Source organism: Chlorocebus sabaeus, chromosome 21, assembly GCF_047675955.1.
Source record: "Chlorocebus sabaeus isolate Y175 chromosome 21, mChlSab1.0.hap1, whole genome shotgun sequence".
Taxonomy (NCBI): domain Eukaryota; kingdom Metazoa; phylum Chordata; class Mammalia; order Primates; family Cercopithecidae; genus Chlorocebus; species Chlorocebus sabaeus.
The window spans coordinates 103,352,777-103,376,716 of record NC_132924.1 but is presented as its reverse complement, the minus strand read 5'-3'; the positions used below and the strand labels follow the sequence as shown (position 1 = coordinate 103,376,716).

General features: G+C 39.7%; 1 protein-coding gene across 7 annotated transcripts in view; it reads left to right on the top strand.

The window, feature by feature from the left end:
* The window catches only part of CEP41 (centrosomal protein 41), a 51,966-nt gene extending 29,837 nt beyond the window's left edge, over positions 1-22,129 (top strand). For 5 of the 7 annotated variants that reach the window (XM_007982925.3, XM_073009338.1, XM_073009340.1 and 2 more), the window contains 8 exons: positions 3,574-3,635; positions 4,634-4,703; positions 10,924-11,068; positions 12,855-13,006; positions 13,708-13,775; positions 15,147-15,261; positions 15,706-15,921; positions 16,885-20,523. In XM_007982925.3, the coding sequence (XP_007981116.2) occupies positions 3,574-3,635; positions 4,634-4,703; positions 10,924-11,068; positions 12,855-13,006; positions 13,708-13,775; positions 15,147-15,261; positions 15,706-15,921; positions 16,885-17,033 (977 nt within the window). In that variant the 3' untranslated portion in view covers positions 17,034-20,523. Of the gene's footprint in view, positions 1-3,573; positions 3,636-4,633; positions 4,704-10,923; positions 11,069-12,854; positions 13,007-13,707; positions 13,776-15,146; positions 15,262-15,705; positions 15,922-16,884; positions 20,524-20,929 lie in introns of those variants that run through there. The other 2 variants (XR_012090409.1, XR_005242349.2) reach the window with 2 other exon arrangements.
* Positions 22,130-23,940: the final 1,811 nt, after the last annotated feature.

The following is a 23,940-nucleotide window of genomic DNA, read 5'->3' as shown; positions in this document are numbered from 1 at the left end:
ATCCATTTGCAGCTGAGTGTGAGTTCACATGTCCTCACTAGACATTTGTCCCATAAAAATGTCCCATTCCGCCCAGGTTGCCAGAACCTCACTTAAAACATTTCCTCAAGGTACAATGTGGTTTCTTTTAATATCTAAACCTTGCGTGGAGGTGATCTCCCAGAAGAAATACCCTTGGAAAAGAGCCTTGAAAATGCTCACTTCACTTTCCCTCCGTAGGAGTGGAGGGCTTCCTTTTAGTAGAGCAGGAGATTCCTGTTACCCCATTTCACACACTTTGTGCTGATTCCCTGACAGAATTGCTTTAGATTCTGGTTTGGCATCTACATTTTGGAAGATATTTCCTTCTCTTTCCCCATTTTCTGTTGTAAGTATTCTTTGGGGTTGAAAGGGAGGAGAATATTCCCTTGTTTCATGATACCCTAGACCCATCACTTTACTCAGATTACCTTAGATGCCATTTCTTTCTGTGAAACCACAAACCTTGTTCTGTTACTTCCTTTGATTTGTCTTCCACTGTGAGCCCAACTTCCCTTTGCTAATAACACATTTCAACAGAACCCTGAAAATGCAGAAATCCTTTGTAATCTGAATATGCTTTCAACTCTACCTGGGGAAAATAGACACTCTATGTCTATTGACAATTTACAAAGCCCATTCTTGGTTTCTGGTGGTTAGATGACACTAGTTGGACTCAGTGTGAAACATCCTAGATAGTCAGGTCTCTGTCCTTCCAGTAACTCGAGAGAGACAGACTTAGAACCTAGACTTACTGGAGAAGAAAACCTTGATAACGTATCTGAAACAAGGATTGTCTTCAACACAGAGTTTGGGAGAAGACACACAGCAGAAGCTCCATTCTTAAAGCTCTGTTCGCTCTTGCAAGGACAGACTGACAGAGCCTTCCCAATCATCCTTTTTATAAAAATTTAAACTTACTGTAAAACATCTAGTTTGATCTTTTATCTCTGAGTAATCATGTCAGAAAGTCCTACTGACGGCTGTCCTTCTAAACCAGAACCAGGTACGTAGAGTTCAGGTTCAAATATTTAGGGGGCTTCTAGTGCTTGTGCAGAAGACAGTAGAAATGCCAATCTTTAGAATAAAGCAGTCTTTTGTTTGTTTGTTTGTTTGTTTAAATTAATCTCTGTTTAGTTAGTGGGGATTTCAAAATATACATTTTATGCTTAGAAGCATTTTAAACCATGTAACCATACCAGAAGAATATCAGTGGGTAAATGTCACAGTGCAAACTACTTGAAAGCTGTTAGCTGTTTCCATTTGCTGATTTATTGTTGTTTTGATTTGCATAAATGACTTTTGGTGGGCAAGTTGGTGGCAATCAAAAGGAACACTGTAGTTATTCGGTTGTACTTTGTAAAGCCTCAGCTCATCCTATTTGGGTCTGCATCCCGGCAGGTTTTAGAAGTTCCACTGCCTATAGGTTTGCTACCTTGTTGTATCCAGAAGCAACATCTCTAAGCATTTTCTAGAAGTAATGGTCTGTTATTAGCCAAATTACTCTCTTTAAGACATTTTAGAACAGAGAAGTTTAGTTCCCTATTTTAAAAAAGCCTTGATATATTTACAGAAGGCTAGTTTTTAAAGTAGTATCATTTCCTGACTCTGAGTCTTAAGGTGCTTGGTAAACCAAGATTACATTATCCTCCAAAGTAACCACCTGGTCTGTGCTGGTTTTTGGAAAATTCATGGAAGTGATTAGTTACACCAGGTAAATAATCTTAAATACCTTTAATCCTTTCCTTTGTTGCTAGGAGTCTTGGTTTACGAGACATTTATGCTGTGAAGGCCATAGCAATTAACCAGCTAACATTGAATAATTCTGAAATAATGAAGCAGCATTTAAGGAGTCACGGGTACCAATATAAAAACCTAGGTGAGGAGGAAAGGATAAGGGTGGGCAGAGTTCAACACTGAAAACCATTCAGAATTTGACTGTCATCTTCAAAACAGTTTAAGGACGCTAACCTTTAACACACATCTATGGAACAGATAACAGATAAAGTGCGACTGGCTTCGTTTTTAACAATTGTTTAATGTGACGGGAAGAATTATTAACACAAGTACGGAGGTACCTATATTTGAGTTACAGCTCAGAACTGTAAAGACAGCACTGAATAAATGTTGATATTTTAAGTTTTTTTTTGTTTGTTTGTTGTTTGTTTTTGAGACACAGTTTCACTCTCGCCCAGGCTGGAATTCGGTAGTGCAATCTTGGCTCACTGCAATCTCCACCTCCCAGGTTCAATTGATTCTCATGCCTCAGCCTCCGAAGTAGCTGAGATTACAGGTGTGCGCCACCACACCCAACTAATTTTTGTATTATTGGTAGTGATGGGGTTTTGCCATGTTGGCCAGGCTGGTCTCAAACTGCTGAACTCAAGTGATCCGCCCACCTCAGCCTTCGAAATTGTTGGGATTACAGGCGTAAGTCACCAAACTTGGCCTAAGTTGGTTTTATTTTATTTTATCTTTTTAAATGGTGGGGCCAGGTGCTGTGGTTCACGCCTATAATCCCAGCACTCTGGGTGGTTGAGGTGGGTGGATCACTTGAGGCCAGGAGTTCAGAACCAGCCTGACCAACATGGTGAAACCCCATCTCTACTAAAAATACAAAAATTAGCCAGGCATGGTGGCGGGCGCCTGTAATCCCAGCTACTCAGGAGGCTGAGGCAGAAGAATTCCTTGGACCTGAGAGGCGGAGGTTGCAGTGAGCCGAGATCATGGCACTGCACTCCAACCTGGGCGACAGAGAAATAAAAATAAATAAATAAATAAAATAACATAACATAACATAAAATGGTGGTAAACCACAAAAACAAAAACACAGAACACCTAACATCATAATGGTTTTTAAGTGTACAGATCAGTAGCATTAAGTATTTTCACACTGTTGTACAACAGAACTGCAGAACTTTTTCATCTTGCGAAACTGAATAGGTTAATTTTTATCAAATTGAAGTTGGAGAGAAGCTGAGAGATGATCAGAACCAATCACAGCTGTGTGTCCAGCCAAGCACACACGTAGAAATGTCGTCCTGTGGCTCCAGCATAGTGTGTAATGGCAGGAATATTTTTGCTCTCTTTTTAAGCTGGAGTCAGAATAGTGGGGCATGAACGTCTTACCAGCTGTTCAGCTTCTCTGAGTCTCTGTCCTCATTTGTAAAACACAGACATTTCTTCCCTGCTTTGCTCTGAAAAGGATTTGAGGCGGCTTACAAAAGTGCATGGAGTACAATGTGGTCAAAGTGGAGACAACTTAAAGGAAAATGGTAGACTAATAAAATAAAGGCAAGGGGTTATCACTAGACCAAAGATAGTTTGTAAATTAAACTTCAAGCTTCCTAATGACAAAGCAAAGGGAAACAAATTGAACAGATGATACTACTACCTGCCACACCTAATTTTGAGGATATCATGAGGCTCAAATGAGATAACAGATTTAAAAGCATATAAATAATTTGAAAGACCACATAACTTGACAGCTAGAAAGAATAGCTCTAAAAAAGCAAAATAAATCTAAATAAATATTTGTCTTACCATATTTTTCAGATTATAGATACAAAAAAGATGAGCTTTTCAAGAGACTAAAAGTTACAACTTTTGCCCAGCTGGTAAGTTTCATGATCTTCCTACTGGAATAAAGACTGTCTAATTCGTGTCACTTTATGTGAGTATTTCTAAATTCAACTCTAGGGAATGTTTGCCGAGGAGTTTCTTCTGATTCTTTGTATGTCGTTCAGCTATGGGAAAATTAATTGGTATGTGGTATGTGTGTTCACATGAGGATGGTGAGAAATTTTTCTCTCTGATAAGAATTCTGTAAAGTAAATGTTTGCCCTACTTTTAATTCATTAAACTTGTGGTTTAGGGGTTTTCTTCCTTATACATTTAACTTCATAGTTAGAATCTACAATTCCGGATCCTGGATTGTTTCAGCATTTTTCTCTGGAAACCGAGTGATTTCCCCTCTTCTTGGACTGATCTTTCCCAAATCATCCTACCAAAGCTGTTTTGTTATTTTGGGCAAGTCACTTTCTTCTTTTATTTGAAAATTTTGGAGAAGGTGTCTCTCCAGCTCCCAAGCAGGAGTTCCACCGGCATCACTCAAGTTGAATCTTGGGTCTTGTGAGCTAAGTTGTGAAAAGTGCTTTAAAACTGAATACTGTATAGAAGTATAAGACACTGTAATCAGTGTATCTGTTATTACATTTGCATTTACTTCTTCATTGTGTGGAGAATTGCTGATTCCATTCTATGTCATGCTAGGTCAGTATTGCATTTTCAAGTAATAATGTGTAATGCTTGGATCACGATATATACAGATGTGGTTTTAAACTCTTGTTCGTGTTTCTTGTCCTAAACTATCCTCTTAGCATTCTAAGTTTATGTAGTGTTCTGAGTGTGCTTTTCTTCTGAAATGATCATCTGCAGTGTATTACCAACACAAAAGGAAGGAGGCCTGAGATTCAGTCTTCAGTTGAGGACACTGACAGCTTCTTCAAACAAGAGATCTTTGATGTTTGTTGTTTCCTCGTCTTTTGTAAAAGACAAAATTGCCTCTGTTTAAAAACAAACAAACATCCACACATTTCATTCTTTTTTCTATCAGATCATCCAAGTTGCTTCCCTCTCTGATCAAACACTGGAAGTGACAGCTGAGGAGATTCAAAGGCTGGAAGGTAATGAGAATTGAGGGTGTGGGGAAAATAACAGGCTGACCATTTGACTGAAACACTCACCCTGTACACATTTGCTGTCTGTTCCCAGGGACTGGGACTTTGATGTGTCTATTTGTAATTAGATTGTTACTCTCAGGGAAATGCTACCTGATACTTTAGTTGTTCATTCTTATTTTAAAAAGCCATCTGGTTTTCTGGCTCTAACACTTACAGTTTTAAATGTTTTAGATGTGTTTAAAATACTAATTACTTTTTTCAATGAATATTTTTAGCATTCTGTGTACCTACACATTAAGTGCTATGAGACTACAGAGATGAACAAAGCACAGCTCTGCTGACATCAGTCACATGTGTGCACATGCACACATGTATATGTGTTAGGTGGGCTGAATGATAACAGTACCACAGAATTACTAAGGTGGAAGAATTTTAAAATGGAGGAATGGAAGGAAACCATCGTTTGTTGGCTGTATATTGCAAGGTGAATTCACATGAATTTTCTTACTTAATCTTCTTACAAAGTCTGGAAGGAAGGTACACTTGACCAATGAGAGGCCCAAGCTGCAGAGGTTAAGCTGCCTCCTCAAAGTGATACAGCTAGTAAGGAAGGGACCTGGGTTACAAATCTAAGTGTCTCCAGTAGCATCCAATGTCTTCTTGCTGCCTTCATTGTACCCTTAAGGGACTGAAAAGTGCTTTTAGGAAAGATGCAGGATGTTGTGGGAGAGTTCCAAGGAAGGAAAGACACTTCTAGTTAGAAGACCGAGGTAGTCAGCCAGGCACGGTGCCTCACGCCCAGTGCCTCACACCCATAATCCCAGCACTTTGGGAAGCCAAGCGGGGAAGATCACGAGGTCAGGAGTTCGAGACCAGCCTGACCAACATGGTATCACCCTGTCTCTACCAAAAAAGATACAAAAATTAGCCAGGCGTGGTGGTGCACGCCTGTAATCCCAGCTACTCAGGAGGCTGAGGCAAGAGAATCACTTGAACCCAGGAGGCGGAGGTTGCAGTGAGCTGAGGACTACACCACTGCACTCCAGCCTGGGCGACAGAGCGAGACTCCGTCTTAAAAAAAAAAAAAAAAAAGGGAAGAAGACCAAGGTAGGCTTCCTCAAGGCACTGGAACTGGACCTTGAAGTAGGGTAGAATCTCAACAGGTACAAGTTAAAGATGAAGCTGTTGCCTGCGAAAGGCATGGAGAGGACAGCACACCAGGCATGTTTGGGGAATTGAGTCATCCAATCTGGCTGTGGTCTAAGGGACGAGTAGGCACTGGGTAGGAGATAAGGCTAGAAAGACAGGTAGGCTCCAGATCTCCTTTCTTAAATACCAAGTTGAAAATAAAACTTCCTAGTTGTACTCTCATGAAAAGAATACACAGAGTTAAGGTCTTTATTTTATCCTGAAGTACCCAGCAATCAGCGTGTGGCTGTTTATTGAAGAGGAATGTGTTTTGTTAAGGTTGATGTAGGTCAGGAATTTGACTTCTGATTTCAAGACAAGTTTCTCAGGAAGTCTGAACACTGGGTTTGTGCAACTCAACTGTCATTTCCCCGGGCTGGTTTTTGTTAGGGAGGATAAAGAGAATCTGAAAACGACAGGAATTTATCTTTGACAGATGCCTCTCACAAAGCAGAGAAATAAGAGCTCTTTGTAACAGAGATAATTGAGTCTCCTCATACAAGTACTCCCAATTTTAACTGGGTTATATAAGCACCTAGATTTGGTCCTTCAATTCATTGTTGAGATTGCAGCACCAGAACATATGGGCACATGCAATTTTCTCTTCTGAGATAAATTTGCGCAGCAAAGTAGGCTCTTGTAAAGTAGGACACCATAATGTGTGAGTAATATTAGTGTTTTTCTAGTGCTCTACACAGATAATAACTCACTCAGGAGTGCCTGGGGAACAGATTGTATCTGTATACATACTGGCTATCTTTGAAGGGATTAAAAACAAAAAAAAAAAACTCCTTTTATAATGTTTATTGCTTTTTCCTAACTTAAAAGTGTGTTTCTAGTAAGTTAGGAAGCCGTAAAAAGTATATAAAGAAGCAAATTAAATAACTAATAATCACTCTGTATGTTTTGGTCCGCTTTCCCCCTCTCTAAACCCTCACCCCAATTAAATCTATATTCTTTGTATAATTTTGTATTGTGCTGTTTTCAGTTATCCCTTTTTCATTCATACTTTCCCATGTCGCTAAATAGGCTTCAGAAGCATGACTACAAAGATTGTGTTGTCATCTAATATCTGTCCTTTGGATATACCATAATTTAATTATTCTCTTGTTGGGCATTATAGTTTTTTCTGATTTTTCACCTTTATAAAATAATGCTACAATGTATATATGTAAATGTTTGTATGATTCTGATTATTTCCTGAGGATAAATTGCTGCAGAGGGCCAAAGGGTGGAACCATTTTAGACACCCAGTGCTGACTGCCACATTCTCTCCAGCTTGGTTCTACCTATTTGCATTCCCACCAGGAGTGAATGAGAAGACCTGTTTTTCCTCGTCCTAGCCAAAGCTGAATAATTATCATTTCTGTAAATATTCTCCAGTTTAATAGATGAAAAATAGTATCTAATAGATTTTTATTTCTTTGATAGTAAGATTATGCTCTGTGTGTGTGTTTACTGGTCATAAATACATATTTCTTCTTTTAAGGAGTTTATATGCTCTTTTTCCTTTCTTTCTAATAGGATGTTCATCTTTTTCTTACTGATTTGTGAGAGTTCTGAATAATTATGATATCTTTATACAGTGGAGAACAATACTAACTTGACAATGCATGAGGGAAAAATCTTGATTAGTTGGAACAATTTCCAGGCTATATTAAGTAAAAATAAAACAACAATAAAACAAAAACCCAAAGTATAAAATAATATGAATAGAATTCTCCTGGATTTGTAAAAGGGGGCAGAAGTAAAATATATGCAAGCACATGTAAATGTTTTATTTCTGGAATGAGACATAAATACGTGAAAGTGTTTAATACACTGATACTTCCCTTGGGGAAGGAGGCAGGAGGGCCTGCATGTCTTCAGTGGGGAAAAGACTTCCTTTCCATGTTAACAATTTAACCTTGTTTGCATTTTTACCTCGTGCACATGATCTTATTGCATTTTTACTCTTTTCACATTATATTACAGAGCTAGTTAATTTTTTAAATCTATAAATTAAGTATATTAACCTTCTTGATTTATGTGTGTTACAGATCTTTCTCCTAATTTGTTATTCACCTTTTAATTTTCTTTGTGTTGGTTTTTGATATATATGAGGTTGCATTTTTACATGATCAAATCTATTAGCCCATACTGTTGTTTTCTTTTATTGCTTTAGACTCATAAAATTCAATGTTAGTAAATTATTTACCTACATTTTCTTCTATTGGCTTGTTTGTTTGCATTTAAAACCATCTGGTATGTATGTTGATATATGACACAAGGTGATTATTTGAATTAGATTTTTCCAGATAGTTGAGAAATATTCCCAGCACCGTATACTCAGTAGTTCTACCTTTACCCACTGATTTATGATATGGATGTATTGACTTTTTGTTTATATTCTTTTCCATGTTCTCTAAGGGAATTATATTCCATTGTTCTGATTGCAGTGCTGTACTATTTTGATCATTTACCTTTTTAACATATGTTACTATTTGATAAGGCAGGTCTCCAAATCGCCCCTAATTATGTATGTATATACATATATTTTCCTATTTCCTCATATATATGAAAAACCAACACATCAAAAACCCATGGGTATATATTGCTTCCAGAATATATATTCAGTCTTGTGAAACTGAATAGGAAAAAAGGATCTGAGTGTGTGTGTGTGTGTGTGTGTGTGTGTGTATTTGCTCTTCTTATTTTTTAAATCCTTTTCAATTTTAAAAAAATCCCTTTGGGATTAGTATTAAGGCCAAAAGTTAACTTTGGGAGGGACTCATGTTTTAGTTTTAGTTGCCTGATCAGGAACATGCAGGGTGTGTCACTCTCTTCATTGAGGTCTTCTTTAAGGCCTCTAAGTAACGTTTTTATAAGTCCTATAAAGGATTTATACATTTTTATAGGTTATTTACATTTGGTTTAGGTTCATTTCTTGGAGAGTACGTTTGATAGCTGCAGTTGTTACTGTATATGAGATTTTTTTTCCTGTCATTTTTTACTTGGTGTATAGGACAAATATTTTAGCATTTCTTTCATCTAACCACATATTTATTGCACTTATTCTCGTATTATTCTCTTAAAATTTCTAGGTATATTATCATATAATATGCAAAATTAATATCCCCTTTAATAATTAGACTTGTTGTTTTTATTTTTATTTATTTATTTTTTTGAGATGGAGTCCTGCTCTGTTGCCCAGGCTGCAGTGCAGTGGCACGATCTCAGCTCAATGCAACCTCCGCCTCCCAGGTTCAAGTGATTCTCCAGCCTCAGCCTCCTGAGTAGCTGGGATTACAGTGCCTGCCACCACACCTGGTTAATTTTTGTATTTTCAGTAGAGACAGGGTTTCGCCATGTTGGCCAGGCTGGTCTCAAACTCCTGACCTCAAGTGATCCACCCCCCTCAGCCTCCCAAAGTGCTGGGATTATAGGCATGAGCCACCACGCCTGGCCTGTTATTATTATTATTTTTTAATCTTATTGTATTGGTTAGAACAGCAAATTCTCAAACATTTTGTTCTCTTCCTCCACTCTGTTAAAAATTATTGAAGATCCCAAAGAGCTTTGGCTTATGTGCTTTATGTCTATTAATATTTATTGTATTAAAAATTTAAACTGGGAACTGAAACAGTATTTATTTATTATTTCACTTAAAAATAACAATACTAAACCCATTACAAACATAAATAACATGTTTTTATGAAAAATAGCATTATTTCCAAAACAAAATTTTACTGAGAACGTCATTATTTTATGTATTTTGTAAATCTCTTTAGTGTCTGGTTTAATGAAAGGATCGCGGATTTTCCTCTTTGCTTCTGCGGTGTCTGTTGTGATATGCTGTTTGGGTTAAAGTGTGTGAGGAAAATTCAGCTCACACAAACCTGTAGGTGGAAAAGGGAGAAGTATTTTAATAGCCCTTTCAGATAAAACTTGACAACTGCTCGTTTCTTAAGGATTAGCTGTAATGTAGAATCTGAAATCATATCAATGAATCTTTCATACTGTTAGATTAAAATCAGGCACTTTCAGTGTAATTGTCTTATATCTTGAATCTTTTACCTGTGCAAGATTGTATAACATCATGCATTGGCCATTTAGAAAATATTGGTTCACTGAGTTACGAAGATCTTCCCAAAGGTTAATACATTTTATTATACAACTGTCAAAAAAAATCACATATATTATTCTCACGATCTATCTTACCAAAAAGGTCTGTAAGCATGGGGAAGCAGCTCCCCATACTTCAGTTCCTGATGGCAAACACAGTTTCTAAAACTTCGAGTTTTGCTCAAAATACAATCATTGGCAACAATGCCATCAGTAGTGTTCCTTGAAATAACAGGCTTATTTAGTTCAGTTCTGAGAAAATGTCTGCCAAATACACAAGTCTAACTAACCATAGTTTTTCTGTCAGTTTTTCGTCCAAGCAGAAATGGTGTGCATAGCAAAAGTTACTGGTTCAGCCTGCAACTCAGCAATCACACTAATACTTTTCCTTGAGATAACCCTGGTAATTTGGTATGTAGCAAACTTAATTGTATGGACTCCTCACTTCATCACACAGAACATTAAAAAAACATGTACTTCAAGGTGAGATTTAATAAGAATAGTAACTGTTACTGCTTTAACAGGGACCGTCTTTTAGTGTGACTGCCATACTTATTTACTATGAATGCATGCGTGTGATGGTGAATAATACAATGATTGCTAATAAAGTTTGGTGCCACAGCCCTGATTTTTACTAAGGTGCTAGCAGCTTTATCCACCATTTCTTTTGTACCATCAGTGCAAATATAAACACAGTAAAAAAGACAAGTAACATCTTATGAAAATAGCTTTTACCTTGCAGATACCTGGAAGGGCCTTGGGGATATCTGGGGTCCACCACACTTTGGGAACTTGTACATTAGCACTTCCACAGCAATTTAATACTGATGATAAGATTTCCTTTTCTTGACTTCATGTCTTTGGAACTGTCTAATAAGTAAACACAAATCCTGAGGCTCAATCTAATTATTTCTTCATTCGTAAATATTAGACAATGATTCTGCAGCTTCAGACCCTGATGCTGAAACCACTGCCAGGACTAACGGGAAAGGAAATCCAGGTGAGCAGTCGCCGAGCCCTGAGCAGCTCATAAACAACGCGGGAGCAGGGGACTCCAGCCGCTCAACCCTTCAGAGGTACTCGAAGCTGATTCATATTTTCACTGTGTTTTGCCTTTATATTAACCTAGAGGCCAATTTCAGGGATCTGTGTTTTTTTGGGGTTTTTTTTGTTTTTTGCCTTAGAAACAGAACTGGCAGGAGTAAAGTCTCACATTTTAATCCCAGCCTTCTACTTTCTCTTTATGTAAATGCCACCTCCTGAATCTTTTTCACTGCATTGTTACTGAGTTAATGGAGAATATATTAATAGGAGAGTTTAATTTTCATTTCTCAGTTCCATTCTTCTCCCTCCTGCATGTAAGTTTGTTATGAGGAATTACTTTACAAATACTATCTCTTGATTCAGAGTGTATGATTTTTCCCCCTTTTCCGACTGCTGCAGCTTATAATACCCGGTCCGGAAGTGACAGTGCCACACGTAGTGCTCTAATACTGGGTAGGTGCAAAGGAAAAAGCAGTACTTGGTGTTGATTCTAAAGCTGAACGTGGCTGTTCCTCCTTTTTATTTTATTTTTCTGCTCCTTCTTCTAAGACATGGGCCTCCTTATTCCATGGATTACATGGACTTTAGTCCGTGTAGTACTTTCTCACTAATATTAACTGTTGATTATAAGACAGTACTGATTTTCAGCAGATATCCATCCGTTTGACTGATAAAATAGTTCTAGAGAAATTAGTTCTACCAGAGAAAGAATTGCTATCATCATTTCACCATTATTATTATTCTTTTAGCTTCATATTATTATAGTTAACTTTTGCAAAAGGACTCTAAAATTACATTCAAGAAGAGATAGGCCAACAGGACTTCCACTGAGGATGCAGTTTCTTATCAAACAGATGTTCTTCTCGTTTGGTTCAACAAAATATGCACTATATAGCACAGATATATAGCATAGTGTTTATTGGATTTAAACGCAGAATTTGATTTGCTGTTATGGGAAGGGAGCTAAGGTGCATACTAAGCTGTGATTTAGCATATGTGCCTTGATATTTCCTAAGAAAGTAACCATCTTCTTATTCCAGTAAGGATATTTCACTGCTTGCCATTTTGTTCATAACACTTAGTCTTCTTATTCCTTTGATTCATGTGTTTACCACATTTTCCCTATAATAATAAGACGGTGACCAGTTTTGGTGATTGATTGACTGTAGACTCAGAACTGTTAGTGGTAGTGGTTAGCTTCCTCATTTTAATCCCAGCTCTTCCTCTGTCTCATTCTATGAATGCCACCAAATCTAAAGCCTCATCAACCTCAATGTTGTAACCTACAAAACTGAAGTACAGAGAGTTATGGAAGTATTAAGACTCAATATCATAGCAGATAGGTCACTGACTATGTATATGAAATGTATAAAGCATTATTGTTACTTTAATTACGTATAATATACCTAGAAAGAAATGCCCTTCCTTTTTCCTGTCCTACCAACCATATTCTTTCCTCTTTCGCCCCACTGGATTCACTGTTCCCTTCTTTCTCCCTCTGATGCTGCCCTTGTGGCTAGAGGCAGCATGCACCCTTCAGTCCCTAACCCCTCAGCCATGTAATGCACTGACACGCATTGTTTGAAGGTGAGTGTGGACATGTGGGTCTCCTGTGTGGGGTCCAGTGCAGTAGAAGAGGAAGTCCACAGGAGTCTGCATTCAGAGGCAGAACTGAGACACCACGTCCATGTTCCTTTCCCTTTGAAGCGCCCTTTGAAAAGAGATTGAGCACTCATCTCACTATTCTGAAGAAACATGTTTGACCTTTAAGCCACCAACCTCTGACTAGTTTCTGCTGACCTACTTTTTCACTTGCAGTGTCATCAGTGGTGTTGGGGAACTGGATCTAGACAAAGGGCCAGTGAAGAAAGCAGAGCCCAATACCAAAGACAAACCTTATCCTGACTGCCCCTTCCTGCTGCTAGATGTGCGTGATAGAGATTCTTACCAGCAGTGCCACATTGTTGGAGGTAAGAGAGAGAAGGCTTTAAAGTGCTTCACTCTCAAGAACAGAGAGCCTGCTCTTGAGTCTAGGCAGGCTGGAACCACGGCTCATGGTAGACAGTTAAGCAAACCGTACGTTAGCTGGATCCATTATGGAATCCTACAGGATTGGCTCCACCATAAAATACTCTGAGAGGCTGCTGATTTTCACAGGTGGCGGTCAGAAGGAGGGAAATGAAGCTTCATACTTTGTTCATAGTGCCCTCTTTCTTTGCTTTCACAGAAGTGTTTAGGTTTATGGCTCGTTGGTTTTTTTTTTTTTTTTTTTTTTTGTCAATACCTTACTCTGTGTCCAAGACTGTAGTGCAGTGGTGCGATCATGGCTCACTGCAGCCTTGCCTTCCTGGGCTCAAGTGATCCTCCTGCCTCAGCCTCTCGAGTACCTGGGACTACAGGCATATGCCACAACACCCGGCTAATGTTTTTGTATTTTTTATAGAGATGAGGCCTCACCATGTTGCCTGGGCTGGCCTCAAACTCCTGGACTCAGGTGGTCCACTCACCTTGGCCTCCCAAAGTGCTGGGATTACAGGTGTGCACCACCGTGCCCAGCAGCTTATGAATTTTGAAGATGTATTTAACTCTTAGATTTTAAACCAGCTGGGAATTGAGGCCAAGTTGTATTAAGAGAACAACAGACTTCCTAAACTTTTTCTTCTCTTTGCAGCTTACAGTTACCCAATTGCAACTCTGTCTAGAACAATGAACCCTTATTCAAATGATATTCTTGAATATGTATCCTTTGTTGCATTTTAAGGAATTGGATGGTATGAGGATTATAAGAATCGAAGTTACCGTGCACCACGCTCCTGGTAAGAATGCTGTGAAGGACCTTTGATGTTATTCGGCTGAGCATATTTTAGAATTTGGATTCCTAGCTATTGCCGAGAATCCTGACTCTTGAGGCGGATGCTTTCAAACTGTCTTGCCCTGGGCCAAAAAACACTAGGTTAAGAGTTAGGATCCCTTGAGAGTTAGTCCTAAGAGAGTTTTTTCCTCCCAGAAAACTTTACATAGCAGAACTTAGGGTTGTTTTCTATTTTAATTTTTTCTTTTAAAATTTTAATTTTTTCATTCATAAAAATTATACAAGCAGAATTTTTTTTTTTTTTTTTTTTTTGAGACGGAGTCTCACTTTGTCGCCCAGGCTGGAGTGCAGTGGCACGCTCTCGGCTCACTGCAAGCTCTGCCTCCCGTGTTCACGCCATTCTCCTGCCTCAGCCTCCTGAGTAGCTGGGACTACAGGCACCCACCACCATGCCTGGCTAATTTTTTTTTTTTTTTTTGTATTTTTAGTAGAGACAGGGTTTCACCATGTTAGCCAGGATGGTCTCGATCTCCTGACCTCGTGATCCACCTGCCTTGGCCTCCCAAAGTGCTGGGATTATAGGCGTGAGCCACCATGCCCGGCCAAAAATAATTTAAATACCAAAACTTATTGAAAGGAAAATTGAAATCTCTTATAATCACACAGTTGAGCAGTGGCTCCTGTTACACTATTAGTATATTTTGTTCCAAACTGTCTTTTGCGTGTTTTTTTTTTTAACGAAGTTGAAACCTTACTGTATATGTAATTTAGTATCCTGCTTTTTTCAGTTCATATTCCGACGTATTTCCTCATGCTGATGCAAGCCTTCTGTAAACCACATTTTTGATGCTGTGTAATATCTTCAGATTTACTATGATTTACTAAACTATTCCTTGATTTTGGACTTTTTAGATGGCTCCCACATTTTTACTATCATAAATAGGCTTCAGTGGACACATTAGGCATAGAAATTGTTCTATTTATTCATCTGTAAAATGAGGATTGCAATATTTACTTTCCAGGGTCATAAGGATAAGAGAGCTAAAGGATGTAAAGTCCGTAACTAGTGCTGTCTCTTAGACCATGGTAACATCAGTTTGCAGAAAAAATGAATACCAGTTTGTGTGGTTTCCATGACGGGAAACCATCTAGTCCCTGCTGGTGTGATGGTAAGAATGGGCTTGTCCATCATTCCCAGGAACTCAGACGGGTGGACTGACCTTTTATTCCTTGGGGGTTTCTCATAGTCTTGGGACATCAACCCAGTGCCTTGGAACCTTAACTCATCTGACTCTTAGAAAAATGCCCATGGTAAGATCATCATTCTGTATGACGACGATGAAAGGCTGGCCAGTCAGGCAGCCACCACCATGTGCGAGCGTGGATTTGAAAACCTCTTCATGCTTTCTGGAGGTGAGCAAGTGATACTCTGCTTGGGACTTCAAAGGCCAAGCAGTCCCACCTGCATCCCCTTTTCTCCCTTGGTGCTCAGAATTCAGTGTTCAGGAAAGAGAAAAAGCCATGCTGGCTGAAAGGAGTCAGGAGTTATGTGAAACTTCCCTTAGCTTCATCAGCACATGTTTTTAATTCCTGATGTTGCTTCAGGGCTCTGTCAGAAAGCCCTAATGCGGAAGACTTGAGCAAAAGGATTTCTTGTGGAATTCTCAGAATCCCATGTAACAACAAATATTTTCTGGTATAATTTGCTTAATGATGAAATAGTTAAGAAAAATTTCATGTCCTTGTGTTGGCCTCAACTTGATGACCAGAGATTAGAAGACATGCAGGCTTCTTTCCAGGTTTTGGCTTGGCCTTGCCATATTAATGCAGCTTTTTCTGATGCTTTTCCAAACCTAGGTCTAAAAGTCTTAGCTCAGAAATTCCCGGAAGGACTGATTACTGGTTCCCTGCCAGCGTCTTGCCAGCAGGCCCTTCCTCCTGGTTCTGCCCGGAAACGATCCAGCCCCAAAGTGCCACCCCTACCAGCTGAGAATAAATGGAGATTTACCCCAGAAGACTTAAAAAAGATAGAATATTATCTGGAAGAGGAGCAAGGGCCTGCAGATCATCCTAGTAAGATCTTTTGACCTTTAAAGATAATGTTTGGTTTTGCAGCCTTGAATATCACCTCATCATATGAAAACTTTCATCTCTTATATTTAGATTCTTAAAATACTAGGAAGGTATGTTACAGGTGCTGGGGAGGGGAGGCAGTGGAGGTGACCCCAGATAGTGGCAAGAATTATGCATTAAAGAGAGACTTTGTCAAAACGTAGAGACTTTTTTTTTTTTTTTTTTTTTTTTTGAGACAGAGTCTTGCTCTGTCACCCAGGCTGGAGTGCTGCAACCTCCGTCTCCCTGGTTCAAGCGATTCTCCCACCTCAGCCTCTTGAGTAGGTGGGATTACAGGTGCCTGCCACCACGCCAGGGTAATTTTTTTTTTTTGTATTTTTAGTAGAGACAGGGTTTCACCATGTTGGCCAGGCTGGTCTCGAACTCCTGGCCACAAGTGATCCACCTGCCTCAGCCTTCCAAAGTGCTAGGATTACAGGCATGAGCCACTGCGCTCAGGCAAAAATGTAGAGACTTCATCAAAAAGTATATCTCAGGCAAAACTGAGGAGTTAAACATCAGACATTCAGATTCTTTCTTGGAAAGTTTTTGATTCCTTCTGCTGCGTTTGCTTCTCCACTCTGAGAGCCTCCGTGGTTTGTCTTCCTACCTTAGTTTCACCAAACTGCGTTCTCTTTTCTTTCCCCTAATCGTTCCTCAACTGCATCCTCTCTACGAAGGAAGTAGTGGAGGACAGACTAGGTTTGTTGGGGATGATGGAGAGGAAGGGGAAAAAAACCTTTCTGCGTTTCCCTTCATTTCTGTCCCCCTCACCACCTTCAGGCTGATCTCAAGGATGAGGAGTAGGTCATCATTGGCCTAAAGTAGGTACTGCACAGGACTTCATTAGCTTAAAACTGTACTTGGCAGATTGTCCCTGGAATCATTCTTGCAGCTATCTTCCTTCTTTCTTGCTCCCTTCAGGCCGACTGAACCAAGCTAACTCCTCCGGAAGAGACTCTAAGGTGCCTGGTGCCCGAAGCACTCAGAATCTGCCTGGCGGGGGCCCTGCCAGCCATTCAAACCCCCGCTCCCTCAGCAGTGGCCACCTGCAAGGCAAACCCTGGAAGTAAAGACTTTGTCTCACTTAGGCAAATAAATGTTTTTCCTCTTTTCAGAACCCCTGAGCATTTCCCAAGTTGGGTCATTTCCAGAAACTTCTGCAGAGGAAAAGACCATGACCTACGTATGGGATAGGCCCTCTTCCCTCTCCCTATCTCCAGTTCCTCTCCCCTCCGGAGGCCACCTCGAGAAGAATTTTGACAGGTGACCACAAAAACCAGAGGCGTGACAGGCTCTAGTGTCCTCCCTGTTGTTTACAGCATATTTAAGTCTTGTGAAACTGTATAGGAAAAAAGGATCTAAGTTTTTAGTTTTTTTTGTTTTTTTTTTTTTTTTTTTTTTTAATAAGGTTCAGCTTGTTGGGTATCTCTTCATTGTTTTGTAAATAGTTCAGTCACATCCGCCCATGTGCCCCTCCTGACCACCTTTTCGTTCACTGTTCTTGACTTCATGAAGGCTTCTCTTTGCAGTCTTGATGTGAGAAGCTGTTTCCAGGGGTGCAGATGAGCCTTAGGTTCCAGCCGCCTGCAGGCCCCACCCCAACAGACTCACTCGGCAAGGAGCTCTCTGCCTAGCATACTGCAGGCCCTATTTTGAGTATGGAAGCCAGTGCCTGTGTGCATCGCTCAAATTGAAGATGAGGAGAGTAGCTGTACACTCACTGAATGCTCCCCCTTATTAGATACTTTCCTGGAGCCAGAAAGGTGTGCATGTGGGCGTCTTCACACCGGGGAGGAGGGCCTCTCATAGGAAAGCCCTGGCCACCACACCCTTGAAGCCCACCAAAGCGGCCCTCACTTGTGGTCAGTATATCAGTTTTAATGCCCATTTCCCAGCTTCAGTCCATCCATGTTAGATGGATAGAAATTATGGCCACTTGAAAATACCAGCTTTGGTTGGACAACTGTGGACACACAAGGTGAAGAGAACTCCGAAGTCCTTTCTCAGGGCTGACAGCCTCGTAAGCCCTTGCTTAGAAATACAGTATTAGTCTAATTGAGTAATTAGTGCAATTTCCTGCTTACTTTTCATTCTCATGACTGAACTGTGATTAGGAAGTTGTGATTATAGATTCTGGTTTTGGCCGGAATTTTGAATCAGCATTAATTGAATTGCTAAATGACTGACATTCATTCCATTTAATTGGGGGAACAAAAGGCCTCAGGTAAGGATGAGAAACTCTGAAATCAGATGGAAAAGAGCCGTGTTAATTTTTATGGTCTGTGATCGTAGCTGTGATAAGGGACTGAGGAATAAATTGTGCTCTTTGTCATGGCAACCAGCTTCTGAAAAGCCAGCTGAAAATTGCCTGTCCTGCTGGTAACTGCTACAGGGTAAGATTTGCCTTAACAGTACTATTTTCTCGCCACAAAAAAAAAAAAGAAATGCACCACAGTATTTCTAGCATGGGGGCTGTGTTTGTATGAGAAATAAACGTAATAAATATCTCATAAAGACATATGGAAAAATAACTTTCAGATTCAACCCAGTTCTGTTTTAGAGTGTGTTTATTCTTCTCTACTTGATTTCCAAAGCGCAACATTTTCCGATGCTTTAGAAATCAAACAAACCAGGAACATTGTTCAGATGTCAAGCCGTGCCCAATTTTCCACAAGATTCAAGAATCTTGTATAAAATTCAGCCAACGTACACATAGCTTTAATGAGGAGTCTGTCATGTTTCCCCATAAATTTATTGCCTGAGAACTTAGTTCAGGCTTTGCTAATGCCAAAATGCTCTGGCTTTGTATTTTCTTTACAGCGTAGATAGAAAAATGCACATTTTTCCACATTCAACTTTCCCCTAGCATGGACAAGATTTTCAGCCATTTTTGCCACATATACGTTTTAAGGAAAAAATATTTTTCTCTGTAACAAAGTTCTAGTTATGCCGTTTTAAAGGTGACTTGTCAGGAGTTGAGACTTCCCTGCCGCATTCTGTTTTGAAAGTAAATGGTCTCCCTCCTTGTTCCGATTCTGCATTCCCATCGTCAACTTTGGAGTGTTGGAAACCACTGTATATATGTGGAAAGCCAGGTCAGCCAGACCTATTAGAACTGGTGTGCACTCACCTGAGAGATCTGGCGGGTTGAATATATTTGTGTGTATTTCTCCATAGTGCTTGCTTTACCCTGTTGGTAAGGATTTTAAATAACCATGCTGAAAAGAGCTGTTCTAATTCTGCACTTTGCATGTTAAATGTTAATATCAAACATTCTTTATGTGCTCGAGGTATTGCTTTTTACATTGCTTTACCAGTTTCTTCATTAGATTAATTGACATGTATTATTTAAATGACCAGTGATGCTTTGTGCAATTATGAATGTTGAAGATTAAAGTACATAGTTACTAATTTGTCGTTTGCTATGAATACGCTGAAAACTGCCAACTTCTCTCTTCTTTTCTGTCGAGATGATTTGGGGAGCCACAGGAGACTGGTGTGATTTTTGCTGCATCTCCTAGAAAAGCATTTTTTTTTTTTCCAAATAAATGAATCAGGAAATCAGTCCAATTAGGGCAGGGGGCCTCAGCTTTCCAGTCAGAAAGCCTGGATTTCTTTTCCTGCTCAGGCTGGGATTGAAGCCACCTTCAACAACTGGATCATGGCTTCCTGCCAGCGTCTCAGGGGTTGACTAGCTGCCCTTGTCTGGGGTTTATGAACCCTGAGACGGAAGGTGCTTCATCCGTGTACAGCTACAGCGCCACCTGAACAACAGTGATTGCCAAAGTTTAAATAATACCTTAAATGCTTTAAAGGGGTTTGTATTTAAGGAAGGGAGAAAAGAAGGAAAGAAGCAAGGAAATAGGAAGAAGGGAGGGCACAGAGAAAAAGAGAGGCAGAAAGTGAGGGAGAAAAGAGAAAGCTACATTACTTATTTGAAAATAAAAGGAACACCCTGGGCTGTAATAATGTCAGGCTCAATCTCTTGAAAAATGTAGAATGATTTAAATGGCCTGCATTCATTTTATCTTTTTTTTTTTTAAAAAAAAACCTTTAGTGGTTAGCCAGGACCAGCACAATCATATTGGGCTTGGTATAAATCCGAATGAAAAGAGCACAAATAACATTCATTAGTTGCTCAGGGATTTTTCCTGTGGTGCTATTTAAATTATACAAAAATTCTTAAGACTTTAGGCTACTCGACCAAGAAAACAGAACAAAACAAAGACCGTGTTTTCTCTAATTCCGTTGTGGAATGTAAGTGAAATCAGAGTCCTAGGCTAGGAAGAAATACATAGGTAATTTTTCTTGTGTGGGTTTTGGTTTCTGTCATGTTGTTTATTGGCTATAGATTCTGTCTTTTATGTTATCTGACTTTTTTAGAGCGAATAATTAGTTTCTGTCCACCTAGATTTAAATCCATGACCACCTTCTTGCTCTACTCTGAAGATAATCATTAAGAACCTTTCTTTCCCCAGTTCCAAAACGTTCTCAGTGTCTTTAATGTGTGTTTATTTTCTTCCCAATTCTTTCAAAGATTTAACTCCCATGATACTTCCTCCCCCCGCCCCAGGAAACACCAGAAACATGTATAATTATAATTCACCAGTTTAATTATGTGAGCATGTTGAGTACTTACATGCAGGTCCATTAAGTTTTCACTAACAAATATTTTTTCATGCAAAAGCAATAAATAACATTGTGCTTCCAAAATGTTCAGAATACATTTGGGTAGTAATACTTTCCTAGACTTACAATAATTATTGAAAGTATTCTTACGACATCTTTAAATGGATACACAGGTCAGTTACAACATACAAAATGTAATGGTGGAAATTTGTCAGTCTTGAATTCAGGCAGAACAGGATTCAGTGCATGATTTTATGTGTTTTCGAAACTGTATCTGTCACATTGTGATCCCCTGATGGCCCCCCTCTCTGTTGCTGATCCTCTTTGTTCTATGCAGAAGCAAATTCTCACCTGTGTAACGTCCTGAGGCACCTGGTAAAATGTGAGGTGAAGAAAGGCCACTTCTCAAATGCTGTGGACGGACGGCTGCATCTTTTAAAAGACGTCAATATGTCTTCCTGTTGCAATTATTTTGACTGTAAGCTCCCAGAGGGTGAAAATCACCAACCCTATGACAGTGGCCCTTAATAAGTGTTCATGAATAAATGAATTGAACCTGTCAAGATTGAAGTCTGGATGTGATGCCCACTGTGGTGGCCACTCAGTGCTAGTCTGTCATTCTGCAGACCCAGAAAGCTCGTTATCTTCTGTCCCCCTTGTGTATCCTGCCTTTGTAGGCGAGGCATTCAAAACCCTGAGGTTTTTAGATCTCCCTCTACAGGAAGTACCTAGAGAGCTGTTGGGGGTGTTATTACCCTGTCTCTGCCAGGCTTAAAGTATCCTCCAGAATTCAGCACGCACAGGTCACACACCACCCCCATCCAAGAGTGGGTTATTTTTCTCTTTTGTTTCAAATCTTGAAGATTTCCAGAAAATAATAATACTAGCCAATGTTTGTGGAGAGCTTACTTTGCTCCTAGATTCTTCATTATATGTTTTGACTCATTTAATTTCCACAACAGTCTGATGAGTCAGGCACCCCCATTTTCAGATGAGGAGACTGAGGTTCGGGTAGAAATTAAGTGATTCAGGTTTGCCTTCAGTCTCTGAGCTAGGAGGTTGAAAAGCCAGGAGCCAGCCTGAGAACTGTGATTCCAGAGGGTGTTCTTTCAGCCACTCCGCTCTGTGCTTCTCACTCTGGGTGGGCACAGCCGTGTTCTCCCTTGGTGATGCCCCTAATTTACTGTGAAAATGTACCTTTCCCTTGGCTGTTGGCTTCCCTTCCCTCCTAGTCACCTGAGATTCTTTTGAAAACTTTCCTCCGCTTGCCTGCACAAAAGGTGATGGAAATTCAGGAACTGAAATATCTGCTCCACGGAGTATGTATTTCCACATTTCCACCGTCTGTGTCTGGTGTCCTGTCTTGAAGACAGGTGCTCCAGGGTTTCCGAGGTTTATTTTGTCTGTTAATGGACACCTTGCGAAGTACCACTTAAGGAATGAGAATTACAAACTTCTAATTATATTGTAGGAGAAAAAACGTAGGCTGTTTTCCTGATAGGCCGAGCCATTCATTCAATAAACCATATTGATATGATTTGTGCCTGACCTTTTCTTTCCTTTTTTGTGGTGATGTTTCTGATTTCCACTGAAACATAAGTTGCATGAATTGGGGATGGCCGTAGGCTTGAGTTCCCAGGGAAATCAGAGGCAAACCTCCTTGCTCCAGTCCTTGTCAGCAGAGCCCTTATTCTACTGCAGTCTTCTAAAAATGTAGCTGATACCACTACTGTGGTTAAGCAGAAGACTTTCAATTTTCTCCTTTTAGTTTGGCAATAAACATTTGGCAATCCCAGTCTCTGAGGTTGTTGGATGATGCTCAGCGTTAGAGTTGCCAAATTAATGCAGATCCTGAAAGCTTTGGGGAAGAATTCATTACCCTTTGACAGTTCTTTAGATTTGATGATGCATGCTCTGTGCTTTTCTGAGGGCTTCTCCTTGATTTGGCCAATTTGGATGTTACAGTTGGTCATATCAGCTTCATCTGAGTAGCAACTGGGTCTCAGTGTGTTCACAGAATGATGTTGCTGTAGTTCTTAAAGCAAGGGTCCCCGTTCATCTTCAGATCCACCTCGACCCACTCGCCCTTGCAAAACAATTGCCAGAATGATGAATAACCCTGCACTAGCTGAAGGACCAGTGAGGTCATATCTGGATTGTATTCAATGACATTCCCATTTTAACTTTAGGCCAAAGACAGAAAGCTAGCCATGCATATCTGAGTGTTAATTCAAGAGACTGCCCTAAGGATTCTCATGGACCATCAATATTGGGCCCACAGGCCATTAGAGAACAATATGTAATGGTCTAAGTAAAAAGTAAAATGAGTTCATTTGAAAATAATAGACTTTCAAAGGCCCTGGTGAATAGGCATTAGCATAATCAATTCCCAAGACTGCTACAAGAACTGAATGTGAGCAGGAAGGGTTTTGGGGAATTTTCATCAAGCTACAATAAGGTGTAGGATGGGGAATGGCCCCCAACTGCATGAGCTGAGGAATGTCTTCCTCTGGTAGAAACACTGCTGCTTCCAGCTGTACCTTGGAGTGTACATTTTTCTCAAGATAAGACAAACAGCAGCGTTCTGGGCAAGATGATGAAATATGATACCAGAGCAGAAAAAAATGAGTTTAGACAAAGTAAAAGAATCTGAGCAAAAACTAAGATGGCCAGTTAGCTGTTTGATGTTGATAATAAACCGATGTTAGGTAACTTTACACACAGGTTATCTACTGTGTTTGAAATAGCTCCCTTCGCTCCCTGCCCATTATAAAAGCTGATCATAAAAGCTCATTGCGAGAAATGCTGAGAAACATAAAAAGGAAAACGACCACCACCACTACCCAGGTTAGTCATAATTATTATTGGGGGTATCTCCTTCCAGGAAGAGAGAGAGAAGGAGAGAAAGCGTGTGTGTGCGTGTGTGTGTGTGTTTGTCTTTTAAACAAGATGGGATCTGGACTCAATATTTTGTATCCAGCTTCTTTTTTAAAACAACTGTATTGTATAAGTCACATACCATTAAATTCACCCATTTTAAGTGTACAATTCAATGATGTTGAGTAAGTTTACAGAATTGTGCAACCATCACCACAATCATTTTATTACGTTTCCATCTTATAGCCAGTTTCTATCACTTAGTATGTTGTGAACATTTTTCCATGTCAACACACCCCTTAATGATTTCATGTTGTTCCAGCGTGTGGATGTGTCAGATCAGCATCAAGACTGGTCATTATCTAGGTTCATTTTATTTTTTACTTTTCCAATCTTGTACATACATATTTTTGAACCCATCCAAATATTTTTGTAAAGTAAATTCTTCCATGTGGGTTTTCTGGGTCAAAG